Source organism: Balaenoptera borealis (assembly GCF_965194805.1).
Source record: "Balaenoptera borealis genome assembly, chromosome: 16".
Taxonomy (NCBI): domain Eukaryota; kingdom Metazoa; phylum Chordata; class Mammalia; order Artiodactyla; family Balaenopteridae; genus Balaenoptera; species Balaenoptera borealis.
In genome coordinates, this window is record NC_138872.1 from 26,947,250 (window position 1) to 26,965,241 (window position 17,992).

A 17,992-nucleotide genomic window follows, 5' to 3' on the forward strand; every position below is an offset into this window, starting at 1 on the left:
CGCGAGCCTGTGCTCTCAGAGGTCTGCCCTGTTCTGTTGTCCTGGGAAGGAACTTTGGACAAGTTCTTTTCAATCAGAAAGAATCTGTCTAGAAACTATAGCAATTAGTTGTTACCTATCACCGCCCTGATTACAGCTTAGGGGACTTTGATATTTTCTTCCAAGGACATGATTTCAGCACAGAAATTCAAGTATCTCTGATATCCGCTTGCCCTTGCTTAGCAGGAGAACTAAATGCTAACTTGGGCCAGTGAACTTTGAGGCTCCCACCTCACAGTGAACTTTGAGGCTCCCACCATCAGAGCTGACTCAGGACCTCAAGGGCAGGGGCTGGGGTGGAGCAGGCAGTAGCCAGAAGGCTGATAGGCCGGCATGCTCTTGATTCCCCGCTGTGTGGCCTTGGACACATCTTTTCATGGCTCTCAGCCCCAGTTTCTCACCTAAAGGAAAACTCAGAAATTCTTTAGCGGGAGGAAAAAGTCCCTTCAGGTGTCTCCCCCTCCCCATAAGCCTCCAGCCCTCCAGGTGGCCAGCTCAGTAACAATGCTTTTGGTTGCATCTAACAGAAACTCTAATTGACTTGAACGAGATTTTTTCCCCTTACGTGAACATCCAGAGGTCAGATGGGCTTTGGGGCTGTTTGATTCAGCAGCTCAATGATGTCTGCAAAGACTTGGGCCTCCTTCTCTGATCTGCCATCCTTCCTGTTGGTTCCATTCTCGGGTTGGTACCAAGATGGTAGCAGTAGTTCCAAGGGTAACTTTGGGATATGGCAACTACAGAGAAGGCAGATTGTGTCTTCCCATGACTTGCTTAAAATGGAAGAAAACTTTCCCAGAAGCCACTTTAGACTTTCTGAGTTCTGCATCTAATCGGCTAGAACTGGGTAACATGTCTGCTCTTGAATCAGTTATTGGTGAGGGGGAGCATGGTACCGTGACTTGCTTGGACCAAACATCAGGGATAAAATGGATGTCTGTCCACAATGTCCAGTGGGATGGTTAAGACTGTCATCTCTAGGAGCTACAGTTATAATTCAGCTCTCCTGTGGGACCCCCTAGATGGCACTTTCACCCTGCAGTGGCCCTCAGGGTTAGAGGGGGCTGACTTCTGGGCTAGCACAGGTTCAATTGCACAGTTTCTGGGCCTAGAGCGTTCTAAGGTGCAGCCAAGTCACTGCCAAACTTAGATTGCTAGGAATTAGGCCCTTTAGACTCACCATTCGTGGGTGAGGAGGGAGTAACTGATTGAGCAGCTACCGTGAGTGATCCATTCATGTAACAGGACTCACACAGCCCTTCACAGAGACCCCGTGATCTTACAGGTTAAAAAAGGGAGCAGCAGAGACTTCTGTTTTTAGCCAAGATGAAATAACAGGTAAGATTTATCCTCCCACCTGAAACTACCAGAAAAACTAAACAAAATACATGAAACAGTGGTTTACAAGGCTTTGGACATTGATCAATAAAGGACAGTAATCCCAGACAGATGGGAAACAAGTGAGGTAAGGCCTGTGACTGCCTAGCTCACTGCCTTGAGAGAGTTTTCAGGCTGCAGCATAAGGAGGGGGACTGAAGTAGAGCCGAGTGCACTCCCTGAGATGGTGCTGAGAGTCTGGAGACCAATGTAACAAGAGTTCAGAAATGGCCAAAAGATCTGAATGGACATTTTTCCAAAGAAGACAAACAGATGGCCAACAGATACATGAAAAGATGCTCAATATCATTAATCATCAGGAAAATGCAAGTCAAAAACCACGATGAGATATCACTTCACACCTGTTAGAATGGCTATTATCAAAAAGACAAGAAGTATTGGTGAGGATGTGGAGAAAAGGGAAACTGTGTGCACTGTTGGTAGGAATGTAAATTGGTGCAGCCTCTATGGAAAACAATATGGAGGTTTCCTCAAAAAATTAAAAATAGAACTACCATATGATCCAGCAGTTCTACTTCTGGGTATTTATCCAAAGAAAATGAAAACACTAACTCAAAAAGATGCACCCCTATGTTCCCTGCAGCATTATTTACAATAGCCAAGATATGGAAACAACCTAGGTGTCCATCGATGGATGAAGAGATGAAGAAATTGTGGTATATATACACAATGGAATATTATCCAGCCATAAAAAATGAAATCTCAGCATTTGCAACAATATGGTTGGACACTGAGGACATTATGCTAAGTGAAATAAGTCAGAGAAAGACAAATACCATATGATCTCTCTTGTAGGTGGAATCTAAAAAAAGAAAAACAAACTCATAAATACAGAGAACAGATTGGTGGTTGCCAGAGGTGCAGGGGGTGGGAGAAATGGGTAAAGGGGATTAAAAGGTAAAAAGAAAACGGAGGAGAGAAGGGGAGGGGGGACGAGAGAGAGAGAGTTTGTCAGAGAGAATACCCGAGAGCCAGAGAGAGCTGCACAAGGAGAAACCCCTGGAGATCTGCATAGGGTCCCCTGAGGTATTCATTAGCATACTGATCAGCACAAGTGTGCGAGGAAACTACCTGAGGCCAAGCAAAGAACCAACAGGAAGAATGAAAGGGAATAGTCCTTAGTGCTCACGTGAGTGGGGAATAGTGTCTATTCCCACCAGCCATGGCACTGGGGAGAATGTCATGGTATATACGGGAGAATACTCAGAAAGGTCTTGCCTCGATAGTGGCCAATAATTAGCCCTAGAAAAAGCACTGCTCTGGAATTGCCTAAAAAAATCTATGAGTAAGACCCAAAAGGATTAAACTGTTTCCAAGTAACTTAACTGTCCCAGAACACAGCTCAGGAGGATTTACAGGATTACAAAAATATCCAGCCCTTAACAAGGTGAAACTTACAACATCTGGCATTCAATCAAAGACCATCAAGCCTATAAAGTGGCAGGCAATATGATCCACAATGAGGAAAATAAACAATCAAAACCAACCCACAACTGAAATAGATGTTAAAATGAGCAGAGAGAGGCTTCCCTCGTGGCGCAGTGGTTAAGAATCCACCTGCCAATACAGGGGACACGGGTTCAGAGTAACCCTAACCTAACACAAGCCACAACTAAGACCTAGTGCAGCCAAAATAAATAAATATTTTAAAATAATAAAAAAAAATTTTTTTAATTTTTAAAATGGGTAAAGGACCTAAATAGACATTTCTCCAAAGAAGACATACAAATAGCCAATAAGTACTGAAAAGATGCTCAACATCACAAATTATTAGGTAAATGCAAATCAAAAACACGAGATACCACTTCACATTCACTAGGATGAATGGGTATTTTCTTTTTTTAAAATAAATTTATTTATTTATTTATTTTTGGTTGCGTTGGGTCTCTGTTGCGCGTGGGCTTTCTCTAGTTGCAGCAAGTGGGGGCTACTCTTTTTTGCAGTGTGCGGACTTCTCATCGCGATGGCTTGTTGCAGAGCACGGGCTCTAGGTGCACGGGCTTCAGTAGTTGTGGCACACGGGCTCAGTAGTTGTGGCTCGTGGGCTCTAGAGCGCAGGCTCAGTAGTTGTGGCACACGGGCTTAGTTGCTCTGCAGCATGTGGGATCTTCCCGGACCAGGGCTCGAACCTGTGTCCCCTGCATTGGCAGGCGGATTCTTAACCACTGCGCCACCAGGGAAGTCCCAGGATGGGTATTTTCAAAACAACAGAAAATAACAAGTATTGGTGAGGATGTAAAGAAACTGAAATTTTCATGCATAGCTGGTGGGAATGTAAATGATACAGCCACTGTGGATAACAGGATGGTGGCTTCTCAAAAAAGATTAAACATAAAATTACCATAAGATCCAGCAATTCCACTCCTAGGTATATACCCAAAATAACTGAAAGCAGGGACTTGAACAGATATTTGTACACCAATGTTTACAGCAGCATTATCCACAATAGCCAAAAGGTAAAAACAACCCAAATGTTCACTGGTGGGTGAATGGATAAGCAAAACGTAGTATATACATATAATGGGATATTAAACCTTAAAGGAGTGAAATTCTGACATATGCTACAATGTGAATGAACCTTGAAGACACAGTAAGTAAGCCAGACACAAAAGGACAAATATGTCTGATCCCACTAGAGTAGTCAAGTTCATAGAAGCAGAAACTAGAATAGTGGTTACCAGAGGCTGGGGGGAGAAAAGAACAGGGAGTTAGTGTTTTTTTTTTTTTTTTTTTTTAATAGCTACTTTATTTATTTATTTATTTATTTTTGGCTGTGTTGGGTCTTCGGTTCGTGCGAGGGCTTTCTCTAGTTGCGGCAAGTGGGGGCCACTCTTCATCGCGGTGCGGGGACCGCTCTTCATCGCGGTGCGCGGGCCTTTCACTATCACGGTCCCTCCCGTTGCGGGGCACAGGCTCCAGACGCGCAGGCTCCGTAGTTGTGGCTCACGGGCCCAGCTGCTCCGTGGCATGTGGGATCTTCCCAGACCAGGGCTCGAACCCATGTCCCCTGCATTAGCAGGCAGATTCTCAACCACTGCACCACCAGGGAAGCCCAGGGAGTTAGTGTTTAATGCATAAACAGAGTTTCAGTTTGGGATGATGAAAAAGTTCTGGAGATGGCTGGTGACCACACATTTGTTGCACAAATTATGTTGCACAATTTGTGAGTCTAGTTAATGCTTCTGAATTGTACACTTTAAAACAGTTAAAATGGTAAATTTTATGTATACTTTACACAATAAAAAGTTAGGTAGAAATATGGAATATATATTAAAAAAAAGACCTAAATCAAATTGCTAGAGGTGAAAAAGACAATATCTGAGATGAAAACCAGTGGATTAGTGGCAGAGTAGACATGGTAGAAGATCAGTGAACTTAAAGGAACAGTAATAGAAACTATCCAAAGTGAAACACAGAAAAAAGAATTAATGAAATGAGCATCAGTGGATGGGACATCAGTGGTGAAACAACTTCAAGTAGTCTAACCTATGGGTAATCAGAATCACAGAGGAAAGTGGGGGGGAGAAAAAATGTTTGAAGAAATAGTGACCTAAAAACTTTCCAATCTTACTGTAAACACACAGTTCTAAGAAGCTCAATGTACCCTAAACATAAGAAATATGAAGAAAACTATACCAAGGCATCCATAATCAAATAGATCAAAAACCACTGACATAGTAAAAGCAGTCATAGAGAAAAGACTTGTTACATACAGAGGGGACAAAGAGAAGGATATCAACTCTGTTATTGGAAGCAACGCAAGCAGTAAGACAGTAGACTAACATCTTTAAAGTATTAGGAAACAAATAACTTGCCAACCTAGAATTCTATACCCAGCAAAAATATCTTTCAATAACAAAGCTAAAATTGAAACATTTTGGACATACAAAAACTGAAAGGGGACTTCCCTGGTGGTCTAGTGGTTAAGACTCCATGCTTCCACTGCAGGGGGCATAGGCTTGATCCCTGGTTGGGGAACTAAGGTCCTGCATGCCATGTGGCGAAAAAAAAAAAAAAAAAAAAAGCTGAAAGAATTCATCATCAGCAGATCCTCACTACAAGAAATATTAAAGGATATTAAAAGATGTCTTTTAGGCAGATGGAAAGTCATACCAGATGGAAATTTGGGTCTACACAAAGCAATGAAGACCACTGGAAATAATAACTACCTGGGTACATAGGTAAGATTTTTTATTACTTAAGCTCTCAAAAGACAACTGTTTAAAAAAAAAAAAGACAACTGTTTAAATAAAAATAGCAACAGTATATTGTGGGGTTTATAACATATGTAAAAGTAAAAAAAGGAGTGACAATCAAAATATAAAGGCTGGTAATGGAGAAATGGAAGTATACTATGGTATGGTTCTTATACTGTATGTGAAGTGGTATAATATCACTTGAAGGTAGACTGTGATAAGTTAAAGATATACACTAGAAACCCTAATTACTGAAATATCAAAAAAAAAAGTTACAGTCAATAAGCCCATGAAGGAAATTAAAATGCAAAGCATACTTAATTTGTCCAAAAGAAGGCAGAAAAAGAGGAAAAAAGGAAACAACAAATGGGGAAAATAGCAAACAAATGGCAAGATGATGGACTTAAACTCAGCCAAATCAAGAATTGTATTAGGGACTTCCCTGGTGGTGCAGTGGTTAAGAATCTACCTGCCAATGGAGGGGACACAGGTTCGAGCCCTGCTCTGGGAAGAACCCACATGCCGCGGAGCAACGAAGCCCGTGTGCCACAACCCTGAGCCTGTGCTCTAGAGCCTGCGAGCCACAACTACTGAGCCCCTGTGCCACAACTCCTGAAGTCCACACACCTAGAGCCTGTGTTCCACAACAAGAGAAGCCACCGCAATGAGAAGCCCATGTGCCTCAACAAAGAGTAGCCCCTGTTTGCCACAACTAGAGAAACCCTGTGTGCAGCAACAAAGACCCAATGCAGCAAGCAAGCAAGAAAGAAAGAAAGAAAAGACGAAAGAAAGAATCATATTAAATGTAAATGATTTAAACACTCCAATTAAAAAGCAGAGATTGTAAGACTGGATAAAAAGCAAAACCAGGGCTTCCCTGGTGGCGCAGTGGTTGAGAATCCGCCTGCCAATGCAGGGGACACGGGTTCGAGCCCTGCTCTGGGAAGATCCCACATGCCGCGGAGCAACTAGGCCCGTGAGCCACAACTACTGAGCCTGCGCGGCTGGAGCCTGTGCTCCGCAACAAGAGAGGCCGCGACAGTGAAAGGCCTGCGCACCACGATGAAGAGTGGCCCCTGCTTGCCGCAACTAGAGAAAGCCCTCGCACAGAAACGAAGACCCAATACAGCAAAAATAAACAAATAAACTTGAAAAAAGGCCACAAGCAAAATTAAAAAAAAAAAAAAAAAAAAGCAAAACCAAACTATATGCTGCCTATAAGAAACACACTTTAAATATAAAAATACAAATAGGCTAAAAGTAAAAGAATGGAAAAAGACACACTGTGCTAACATTAGTTAAAAGAAAGAAGTGGGATTGGCTGTATTAATACCAAAGTAGATTTCTGGGGATGAATTCATCCAAAGAACAATATGAACCTAACAGAGTTTCAAAATACATATAGCAAAAACAGAACTGCAAGGAGAAATATACAAATCTACAATTACAGTTAGAGATTTCAATACTCCTCTCTCAATCACTGGTAAAACAAGCAGGCAGAAAATAAGCAAGCACATCATAGACTTGAACAACACTATCAACCAACTTGACCTAATTGACATTTATATAACACTACACTCAAAAACAGCTGAATACTCATTCTTTTCAAGTGTACATGGAATATTTACCAAGACAGACCATATTTTGGGCCATAAAACAAGTCTTAATAAATTCGAAAGAATTCAAGTCATACAAAGTCTCTGTCCATTATGGTCTCTGTCCACAATAGAATTAAATTAGAAATCAATAACAGAAATATCCTTGAAAAAAAATCCCCCAATATTTGGACACTAAATAACATACTTCTAAATAACATATGAATCAAACAAGTAATCAAATGGAAATTAGAAAGTATCTTGGACTGAATGACAATGAACACACAACATATCAGTATTTCTGGGATCTTGCTAAGGCAGTATTTAGGAAGAAATTTATGAACACCTATTTTAGAAAAAAAAAAGACCTCAAATAAATGACCTCAGCTTCCACCTTAAGAAACTAGAAGAGAGCAAATTAAAGAGAGATGTCCACTCGCACCATTCAGCACTGTATTCGAGGCTGTAGCCAGTGCAAGACAACATGATCATCTATGTAGAATTCTGAAGGAATATACAAAAGACAAAACAAAACAAACAAAAAAACCCCCCCAAAACAGCTACAAGAACTAATACGTGAATTTAGCAAGGTTTTAGGATATAAGATCAATATATAAAACTCAGTTGTGGGGCTTCCCTGGTGGCACAGTGGTTAAGAATCCGCCTGCCAATGCAGGGGACACGGGTTCAAGCCCTGGTCCGGGAAGATCCCACATGCCGCAGAGCAACAAAGCCCATGCGTCACAACTACTGAGCCTGTGCTCTAGAGCCTGCGAGCCACAACTACTGAGCCCATACGCCTAGAGCCCGTGCTCCACAAGAGAAGACACCATGAGAAGCCCGCGCACCACAACAAAGAGTAGTCCCTGCTTGCCACAACTAGAGAAAGCCTGCACACAGCAACAAAGACCCAGTGCAGCCAAAAAAAATAAACTCAATTATATTTCTATTGCTAGCAATGAAAAAATTAGAAATTAAAAAACACCATTTTTAATGGCATCAAAAGTATGAAATAGGAATAAATCTGACAAAAAGCTGTGAAAGACCTATACACTGAAGACTGCAAAATATGGTTGAGAGAAATTAAATGGAGAGATATAAGTTGTTCACAGCTCAGAAGACTCAACATTAAGATGTCAATTCTTCCCAAATTGATCTATAGATTTAACAGAATCTCAATTGAAATTACAGCAAGTGTGGACTTCCCTGGTGGTCCAGTGGGTAAGACTCCGAGCTCCCAATACAGGGGGCCTGGGTTCGATCCCTGGTCAGGGAACTAGATCCCGCGTGCATGCTGCAGCTAAGAGTCCGCATGCCACAACTAAACAAAGATCCTGTGAGCTGCAACTAAGACCCAGTGCAGCCTAAATAAATAAATAATTAAAAAAAAAAAGAAATTACAGCAGGTGTTTTTGTGGAAATTGACAAGATGATTTTAAAATTCATATGTAAATCAAAGGGCCTAAAAATGCTGAAAAAGAACAAAATTGGAGGGCTAACAACACCTGATTCTAAGAATTATTATAAAGCTACAGTAATAAAAAGTGTGGCATTGGCATAAAGATGGACAGAACAATGGAACAGAATGGAAATTCCAGAAATAAATCCACACACAGGTGGGCAACTGATTTTTGTCAAAGACACAAAGAGAAAAGATAAGCTTTTCAAGAAATGGTAAAAAAAAAAAAAAAAAAAACTTGGATCCATATGTTGCACCTATACTAAAATCGCCTCAAAATGGATCACAGATCTAAACACAAAACCTAAAACTATGAAACTTCTAAAAGAAAACATAGGAGAAAAATCACTGTAACCTTGAGTTAGGCAAAGATGTCTTAGATATGACACCCTAACCCAAATCCATGAAAGAACGAATTGATAATTGGACTCTTTCAAAATTAAAAATTTCTGCTCTTTAAAAGACACTATTAAGAGAAGGAAAACACTAGCCACAAACTGGGAGAAAATCTTTGCAAAGCATATATCTGATAACGGACTTGTATGCAGAATACATAAAGAACTCTCAAAACTTAATTTAAAAAAACAAGCAACTCATTAAAAAATGGGCAAAGGATTTGAACAGACATTTCATCAAAGAAGATATATGGCTGACAGATAAGCACATGAAAAGGTGCTCAATAAAAGTTGTCACTAGGGATATGTAAATTGAAATCACAGTGAGACATTATTTTGCACCTGTTAGAATGGCTGAAATTAAAAAGATTAACCACAGGAAGTGTCAGAACGTGGAGCAACTGGAACTCTTATATACTGCTGATGGGAATGTGAAATTATAGATACAACCACCTTGGAAAAGAGCTTGGCAGTTTAAACATTACCACCATCATATGATCCAGCCATTTCACTGCTTCACTTATTCACAGCAACTTTATTTGTAATAGCCAAAAACTTGAGACACAAATGTCGGTCAATATATAAGTAGATAAACAAATGATGGTATAGCCATACAATGGGATTTCATATACTCTGAAATATAGAGGAATGAACTACTGATATACATAACAATGTGGATTAATCTCAAAATAGTTATGCTGAATGAAAAAAGACAAAAAAAGCATACATATGATTTCATTTATATAAAGCCCTAGGAAAGGTAAACTAATCTATAGTGACAGAAAACAGGAATGGTGAGAGGCTAGAGGCCAGGATTACAAAGGACATGAGGAAACTTGAGTCGATGAATATGTTCACTATCTTGATTGTGGTGATGGTTTCATGATATATATATATATATATATATATATATATATATGTCAAAACATGGGACTTCCCTGGTGGTCCAGTGGTTAAGACTCCACGCTTCCACTGCAGGGGTTGCGGGTTTGAGCTCTGGTTGGGGAACTAAGATCCCACATGCTGCACGGCACAGCCAAAAAATAAATAAATAAATTGTATATACACACACACACACACACACACACATACATCAGAACATATCAAATTGTGTAGTTTCTGTCAATTATAATTTATATTAAAAATATAAACATAAATACACATTCTCTTTTTTTAAAATACACATTCTTTTAAAAAAGCAGCTATAGTAGTGGTTGGAAGAACAGGTCTTGGAATCTGGCTGCTTCAGTTGAGTACTACTCCAGCACTCACTTGCCATGGGACCCCCCCAGCAGGCTACCTGAACTACTGGTGCCTGTTACCTCCTCTGTAAAAGGGGGCTAATAACGGAACATGCCTCAGAGGATCATATTCAAGATTAAATGGGCTAACACATGGAAAGTGTTTGTAACAGCGTCTGGAACACAGGAAGTATCCCATGAATGGCAACCAGCACCTTTCTCACTGAGGTTTGGCATTGGAGTGGGTGGGTCTAACAGGCAAATGTTGCTTTTGTTTGCTGTGCGTACCCTACAGTGGTTAACTGTTCTTTCATCACCCATTCCACGTGACTCTGGTGGGCTGAAATTCACAGTATCCAGTACACTTGGGGTATGCAGCCTGTAATAGGACTCTATCCCCCAGGATGTAGTGATTGGTCCAAGATGTATGAACAGTAACCCAAGCCGGGCCCATCAGAGACCTTTCCTAGGATTTATCTATATTGAGTATCCTGACGTAAGGAGATGTCTTTCTTTTTCTTCTGGGCTTTCTAAACTGGCTAATTTAAGCGTAGAGTGATCTGTGCCATGCTCTCCCTGCCTCCCCCATAGGAAAGAAGACTGTTGACAATGGGACAAATGGTACAGAGAAAAGCACAGTGGAGACAGGGAGAATCTTAAGGCTATCCTTTGTGCCCCTGGATCCATCCAGACCTGAAGCCAAATCACTCCTTTCCTTGCTGACTTATGAGCTAGTCAATCCTCCTTGGGGCTTTAGGCTGTGTGACCCATTTCCACTGCCTGCAACTGAAGGTGTCTTACATGACAGAGAGGTGAAGTGAGTTAGCAGCAAAATATTGGAGCTGGGAATCATTTAAAAACCAGGTCTCACTGCTACCAAAGCTCACACATGATTACCGTCTCCTACTTGTGGGACCAGAGGGACAATGTTTAGTGATTCAGTATTGAGGGGCTAAGCAGATGGCAGAGGCTGTGAACAAGCACCAGGCAGGGGAAGAGCAGTGGCCTGGGCCCTAGAAAGCCTGACATGAGACTGAGCTTTGAGGGAAACCACTCAGCTCAACACACTCGGGGAATCTGTCTCACCTCAGACCTGTAACCCTTGAAGAGATTCAAGAGACATGACAACAGGACAATGACATATTTATTTACAACTGGACCAAAAAAAGGCATACAGGCATCTTTTAATTAAAAATAATGATGATGATGATTTAAAAAGTCAGAAAAATCAATGCTGTTTGAACTCTTTACGAGGAGTCCGTTTCCCCACTCCCCCCAAAAGAGAATTTCTTAGGGAAAAATCCAAGATTCGAATGAACAAGACTCCATTATCATACTCTACTGCTTGGGTTCCCTTTCCTCCAACCTGATTCTTGGTGGACGCCGCTTGGCACTGCAGAGTCGCTGTGAGGCAAGGTTGAGAAGATCACCGGTTTGACTGGTGGAGCTGGTGAGGGCTGCTGGGAGAGTGCGGGGGGAGGGGCGGCGGTGAGGGTGGTGTGTTCCTAGCTCAGCCAGCATCCTGAGCTTTGTCTTGTGGTGGGCTTCCTCAAGGGGCTGCAGCAAGGGCGAGTGGCTGCTACTTAAACCCCAACCCCAGGGTGGGTTTGGTCTCTTGCCGCTTAAGAGCAAACGTCTGTGACACGCGCGGGGGCGGGGGCGGGGGGTTAGGAGGAGTGGGCGCTGACGGGGAAGCAGGCCTGCACGTCAGCTCCGCTTTCTAACTTAGGCTCCTTGCCTATTCCTGGGACTTGGGGAAGGAATGACAGAACTTACTTTCCATCTTCCTTCTCGCAACCAGTGTTCTGGGTGTTCCTCAAAGGAGGCGAGAACTCAGACAGGAGGTGGAGGGGAGGGGTCTGGCTAGAAGAGCTGTGCGTGGGCACTAAGGCTGGGGGATGTCAGGGAGAGCGCCTCTTCCCAGCCACCTAAAGGAGGGCATCTGCGGTCTCCAGGCCTTGTCCCGCCCTGGAAATGGAGGAGAGGGCCCCCCCTAGCACACTCTGCAAAGAGCAGCAACCCCCACAAGGAAGGGGCTGAGGAGCATCCTGCGGGGTGAGGACCCTCAGCCCAGACACAGACACACGGATGCTTGGTTTGGCTCTGGAAACACTTGGCCCTGGATCCAGGGTTTCTTGGCACAAAGACAGTTCATTGCAAGTCTCTCCTCTGGTCCAGCAAAACTCTCACTGCTCTGAGCAGGGGCAACTCCTGCTGTCCTGGGGCATTTGGTGCCCAGTACTTCCAGGGGATTTCCTTGTAGCAACCAAGACCTGGGCTTGCTCCCAGTGACAAGATGACCTGAGGCCTGGCGAGAAGCCCCGCCTCGAGCAGCCCTGGGAGGAGGCTGGGGAGGAGACAAGAGGGAGGAAAAGGGGCTGGAAGAGGCTGGTTGGCACTGAGGATGCGTGTCCAGGCTGAGCTGTGCTTTGTCGCGGCATCAGTGGCGAGGACGGGCAGCGAGAGGCTCAGAAATCTCACTGAAGCCCTGGAAGGCCCAGTGTTTCCTCTTCCGGTCAGTTGTGGGGTGGCCAACAGCCCTGAGGAACTGAGGTGGAGACAGTGACCAGAACCCAGTGTCTTGATGGGTTTATCCATCCTGGATCCATTTGTTAAAAAAACTAAGGAAAAAACTCCAAACCAAAAATAAACCTGAATAAACAGGTCTGAGAGTTCCTGCTGGAGGGATCTTTCTTAGCACTGAAGAAAAACAACCCACAAAAAACTCATCCCCCACAGAACTGGAATAAGATGATGAAGAAAAATGCAAGATTTATCTATAGGCCCTCCCGCCCCCTATGCAGCCCCAGGATCCAGTAACACTGTGCCAGGAGTTACATTCCAAACGAGCAGGAGTTATTTTATTTTACGTGCCTGCAGTTCCCCACGTGGGGTGGCTTCCTGTCCGTGGATGGAGTGGGCCAGGCCACGGCCCACCCCCATCAGTCTATCTTCACAGCAGCGTAGATCTTGCGGACAAACATGTAGGCTGCATAGAAGCCGATGGTGCCCGTGAGAAGCCAGAAGGACAGGACCATGAGGGCCGTGTAGCCAAAGTAGAGGAGAGAGGGAATGAACTCGACGATGTCCAGCTGGGGCACAAGCAGCGGAGAGAAGAGAGGGGACACGCTTAGTGCCAGCCTGCCGTAGCCAACTGGGTGTCCCCCTACCTTCTCACTGATCTCGTGGTGAAGCTGAAGCCTAGCAAGGGGAAGGGGCCTGCCCCAGGTGGGCAGCGAGGGGCAGGTGGGTCTCACAGTCATGGTGAACCTTCATCAGTACCAGGGCCCGTGCACTGCCTTGGATGCTCACAACCACTATGGTAGTTATTAACTCACTTTACAGATGGGGCAGAGTTACACAGCTGGGAAACAGAAGGAGCTGGGATTTGAACCTGGGGCTAGAGGGCTAAGAGCCTAAGGCCCAAATCCACTGACTCAGGCCATTTCTTGTGGGGGTAGGAGGGAGTGGGAGTCTTCCTGGGGAAGGGCCTGGGAGCTCGCTGGGAGATGGGGCTGACCTCAGCGGCCAGTGCCAGAATGACAAAGGCAGCAATGGCCATAGCTGTCACTTCTTCACTCTCCACAGTCCCCAGAACAGTACAGTGAGACTCCTGGATGCTGGAGCACAGGAAGTGGGGGCAGGAGAGAGGCGTCCAGGGCTCCCGGCTTTAGGAACAGAGAGCCACCATGAGCCTGTCTCAGCCTACAGTCCTCTCCACCTGAGTGCGCTCTGTCACTTTCGTTACCCTCTCACGGGGGTTTTTATCTTGGAGCATTTGAACTCCTTTGCAGAGCTCTGAGGCCTGGGCAGGGATGCTAGGGAGTCTGGGGTGTGGTGGGTTTGCTGGGCCAAGTGGAACTAATCTAGGACCTTGGTATCAAGACCTGCCCAGCCCACCGGGGCCTGAGTGGGGCCTGTTCTAGGGCTCATGGGCAGACACATGGTCACAAAATGCCAGGAGCCCAGAAGAAAATAATAAGGGTCACTATTTGAGACCGTCTCCCTGAAGTCAAATATCCTCAAACTAGGGGTGAAGGCCATGTTTTCCAGCTCAACTGCCTATGTCTCCTTTTATGAGCTTTCTTATGGCTGAAGATGGGGTGAAGGTGAGGGGGGAAACAGGGCAGTGGTAAATCCAGTGGTAAAACCAGGAAACGGATGAGGCAAAAAGGCAGCGCTGGAAAGTTCCTTAGAGTTCAGACAGGCCAAGGCCACCATTTTACAGACAGGGCTCTGGGGCTGGAGGAGGTTTTCAGAGCAGAGAAGAAAGCCTGGGCCAGAGGCAGGAAGGGCAGGAGGCTGAGACGTGACCCTTGTGTAGGCGGCTATGGTAGCAGGTTTTGCTTGCCCAACACTGGCTCCTGTCTTCCTTCTTCCTGGTGTCTCGGGTACCCACTCCCTACTTTGTGGTCCTACTGGGGCTGTCGGTCCTAATACAAAACCTAAGCTAGTCAATCAGAGTATGCCATCCTATTGGACATGAGGAACAGTGAGGGATGGCATGTAGCCTGGGCCAATGAGTGTCTTCCCTGGGATTTATAACATAATGATAGAGGAAAGATGTTCTTTTAGTTCTAGAGCTGCAAAGCTGAGAAAAGGAGACTCTAGGGCTGCTATTGGTCACTCTTCTACTTTGTGGAAAGATCCTGCCTGCAGATTGAAGCCAAGAAAACACACACAGAGCTGAGGAATAAACACAGAGCCCTGATACCATTTGAGCTGCTGGATCTAACGAAGCCTGAAGCTAGAACTCCAACTTCTTATTAAACTTACATCAGCCAAAACATTCTCTTTTTTGCTTAAGCCAGTTGGAACTGGTTTTGGTCACTTTCCATTCAAAATAGTTCTGATTAATATGGGCTGTAGAGAAGGAAAATTAGATTTGTTCTGCAGCGTTCCAGGAACAAGACTATGGTCTGAAGATGGAATTTACAGGGAGGCAGATTTCAGTGTGACTTAAGGAAGGCCTTGATAATGACAGGAGCTATCCAGAGAATGGAAGCATCAGGAGGGAGTGTCTTCTGTTGCTGGATGTGCTAGAGCAGGGGTCAGCAAGCTTTTTCTTAAAGGACCAGATTATAAATAGTTTAGGCCATGTGGCCTCTGTCAAAACTACTCCACTCTGCCATTGTAGTGTAAAAACAGCCTTGACAATATGTAAATGAACAAGCATGGCTGTGTGCCAATAAAACTTTGTTTACAGAAGCAGGCCTGCTGGCCCATGGGCTACAGTTGGCTGACCCCTGAGCTAGATGATCACTTGTTGGGATCGCTGGAGAAGAGGGCAGTCAGCAAACTGGAAGCGGGGGTGGAGCACTGCACTCAAATATCTGGACAGTCCTTTCCAACGTGACATTTTCGGGAAAGGGAATTCCAAGCTTCGCCCAGCTGACCTATGCCTCTAGTTTGGGAATACACCCTGGTTCTAAGCAGAGGACTTCTCGGTTTGGGGTTCTGGGATACCCAAAGTACAGCGGGTAAAACTGTCTTCAGAGTAAGCTCCAGAGGTAACATGGGGTCCACCAGAGCGACCCCAGACTCCTCTCCATGGCCCATCTGGTTTATGTGTTACACACAAATCTAATAAACCTGCTGTGGGGATCTGTCTGTATTCTTACTCTTATGCCACTCTTTGGGGACAGTGAGCTCTGTGAGTATAGCCGAGTTCCTACATCTGAGTGCTAAAGGCTATTTCAGCAGTTTCTGCTTTTACCTTTATTAACGCTTCTCATTTACTTTCATTCTTTCAAGTTACTGTTCTTTTTTTTTTTTTTTTCTTCTGTCTTCTTGTGGTGAACACTGTATTAGTCTCTCTTACTTCCTCTTAAAAGCACTGTAAGGTGATATACTCCCTTTAAGTTCTGCTTTGGTTGTATCTCACAGGTTTTGCATACAACATTCTCACTGTCATTTATCCTGAAGGCTTTTGTCACCCAAACATACTCTCTTTCCTAAAAAGATTATGTTCTAAGAGCAGGAACAGTTCTAGGATGACTTTGGTCCTCCTCATTCTTGGCAGAAAAGTAAGACTTAGACACTTGGGGTTTTCCCCCAGCACCCTCCCCCCCACAATCCTGCCCCGAAAGGGCTAGGGGGCTCCCTCATGCAGGGTGGTACCTTGTTAACAAAATAAAAGATGGCATAGACCAGGACATAGAATGCAGATCCCCCGGAGACTAGGAAATTCCTCCACCACCAGCGGTAATCCTGAGGAGGAAACAGAGAAGGGTCATCGCTGTCTCCAGGCAGAACCTCTTCCCCAAGTTTCAGAGCTGCCTGAGGAACTAAAGACTCTGGGTAAGGACTGTAATATTTGGGGTGATGCGAAGCTTTTATACCTTGACTGTGATGGTGGTTACACAACTGTATGCATTTCTAAAAACTTACAGAACTGTAGATTAAAAAGGGTGAACTTTACTGTTTATAAATTATATCTCAATTTAAAAAAATCAGCAACAACAAAAGAACATTATTAACAACATTAGCATTTCTTGAGCAAACGCTCACCATGTGCCACATACTGTTCTAAGTGCTCTGTGTGAATCAGCTCATTGAGTCTCTGCAGCAGCCCTCTGAGTTAGGCCCGGAAGGCACACGGAGGTTAAACAACTGCCCAAGATTCAGAGCTACTAACGGAGGAGCCAGGGTTTCAGCTCAGGCTGTCTGTCCCAGAGCCCTTGTTTTGCCCGCCAAGAGCTAGTCCCCAGATGGAGGGCAGGTCACCCAAACTGCATCAGCTGTTGAAGAAACCACTACTGGAGCGGACTCAGTACTGATGAGCCTACTGTCATTAGGTCGTGGTGACTTCCCCACAAGACTATGCAGTGAGGTAGGGATCATTAACTCTAGTCTACAGCTGAACAAATGGACGCTCGCTCGGCAAGGGGAAGTGATGTACTTGCCCAAGACCCCATGGCCAGAAGAGGCAGGACCACATGAGAAACCCAGACAGCCTCACTGACCCAATTCAATACTGGACCCAGCTGCCCCCACCCCAAACTGCAGGCCCCATTCCCCTCACCTCTGCACACAGCTGGAAGTATACCATGACGATGCTGATTTGTGAACAGGACACCACCAGGATGATGAAGACGAGGAACAGGAAGCCGAAAAGGTAATAGAACTGATTCTCCCAGATTGCCTGCGGATACACCACAGCCGGCCTTCAGCTAGCCTGCCCCCACTCCCCTGGCATTCCCTGCTTGTGCTCGGGAACTCCATCCCTTAGTCAGGACTGGCAGGAATGGAGACACCATCATGACACCACTGGGGCCTGTGGGCCTGGCTCGTGGCTGACTGGTCTCTCCTCCCTGGAGCAAAGGGTTCCTAGGGAGGGGCCGGGGCATGGCTGATCCCGAGATGGGTGGGCCCCGCCTGAACTCAGCAACTTGCGGAAAATAATGAATCCCACTCCGATCAAAATTACACAGCAGCCACCACTACCTGGGGCAGCTCACCATGTGCCAGGCACAGTGCTACGTGCTTTACGTACAACACCACATGTCAGCCTATGAAAGCATGCCATTTTACAGTGGAAGAAGTCAAGGTTCAGCGAGGCTGGTGATTGGCCCAGTGTCACACAAACAGAACAGATGTAGCCTCCCTGCCCAGGCAGCCAACCTGTCCTAGGCAGGGCTGGGTGGGCGAGGGGGTCTCAGCAGGGGCG

At 44.9% G+C, this 17,992-nt stretch overlaps 1 protein-coding gene across 2 annotated transcripts in view; it reads right to left on the reverse strand.

The window, feature by feature from the left end:
- Nucleotides 1–11,449: 11,449 nt before the first annotated feature.
- The window catches only part of TM9SF4 (transmembrane 9 superfamily member 4), a 54,618-nt gene continuing 48,075 nt past the window's right edge, over nucleotides 11,450–17,992 (reverse strand). The window contains exons 16-18 of one of the 2 annotated variants that reach the window (XM_082358849.1): nucleotides 17,348–17,467; nucleotides 16,444–16,533; nucleotides 11,450–13,415 (exon numbers count right to left, since the gene is read on the reverse strand). In XM_082358849.1, the coding sequence (XP_082214975.1) occupies nucleotides 13,266–13,415; nucleotides 16,444–16,533; nucleotides 17,348–17,467 (360 nt within the window). In that variant the 3' untranslated portion in view covers nucleotides 11,450–13,265. The remainder of the gene's footprint in view (nucleotides 13,416–16,443; nucleotides 16,534–17,347; nucleotides 17,468–17,992) is intronic. The other variant, XM_082358850.1, reaches the window with a different exon arrangement.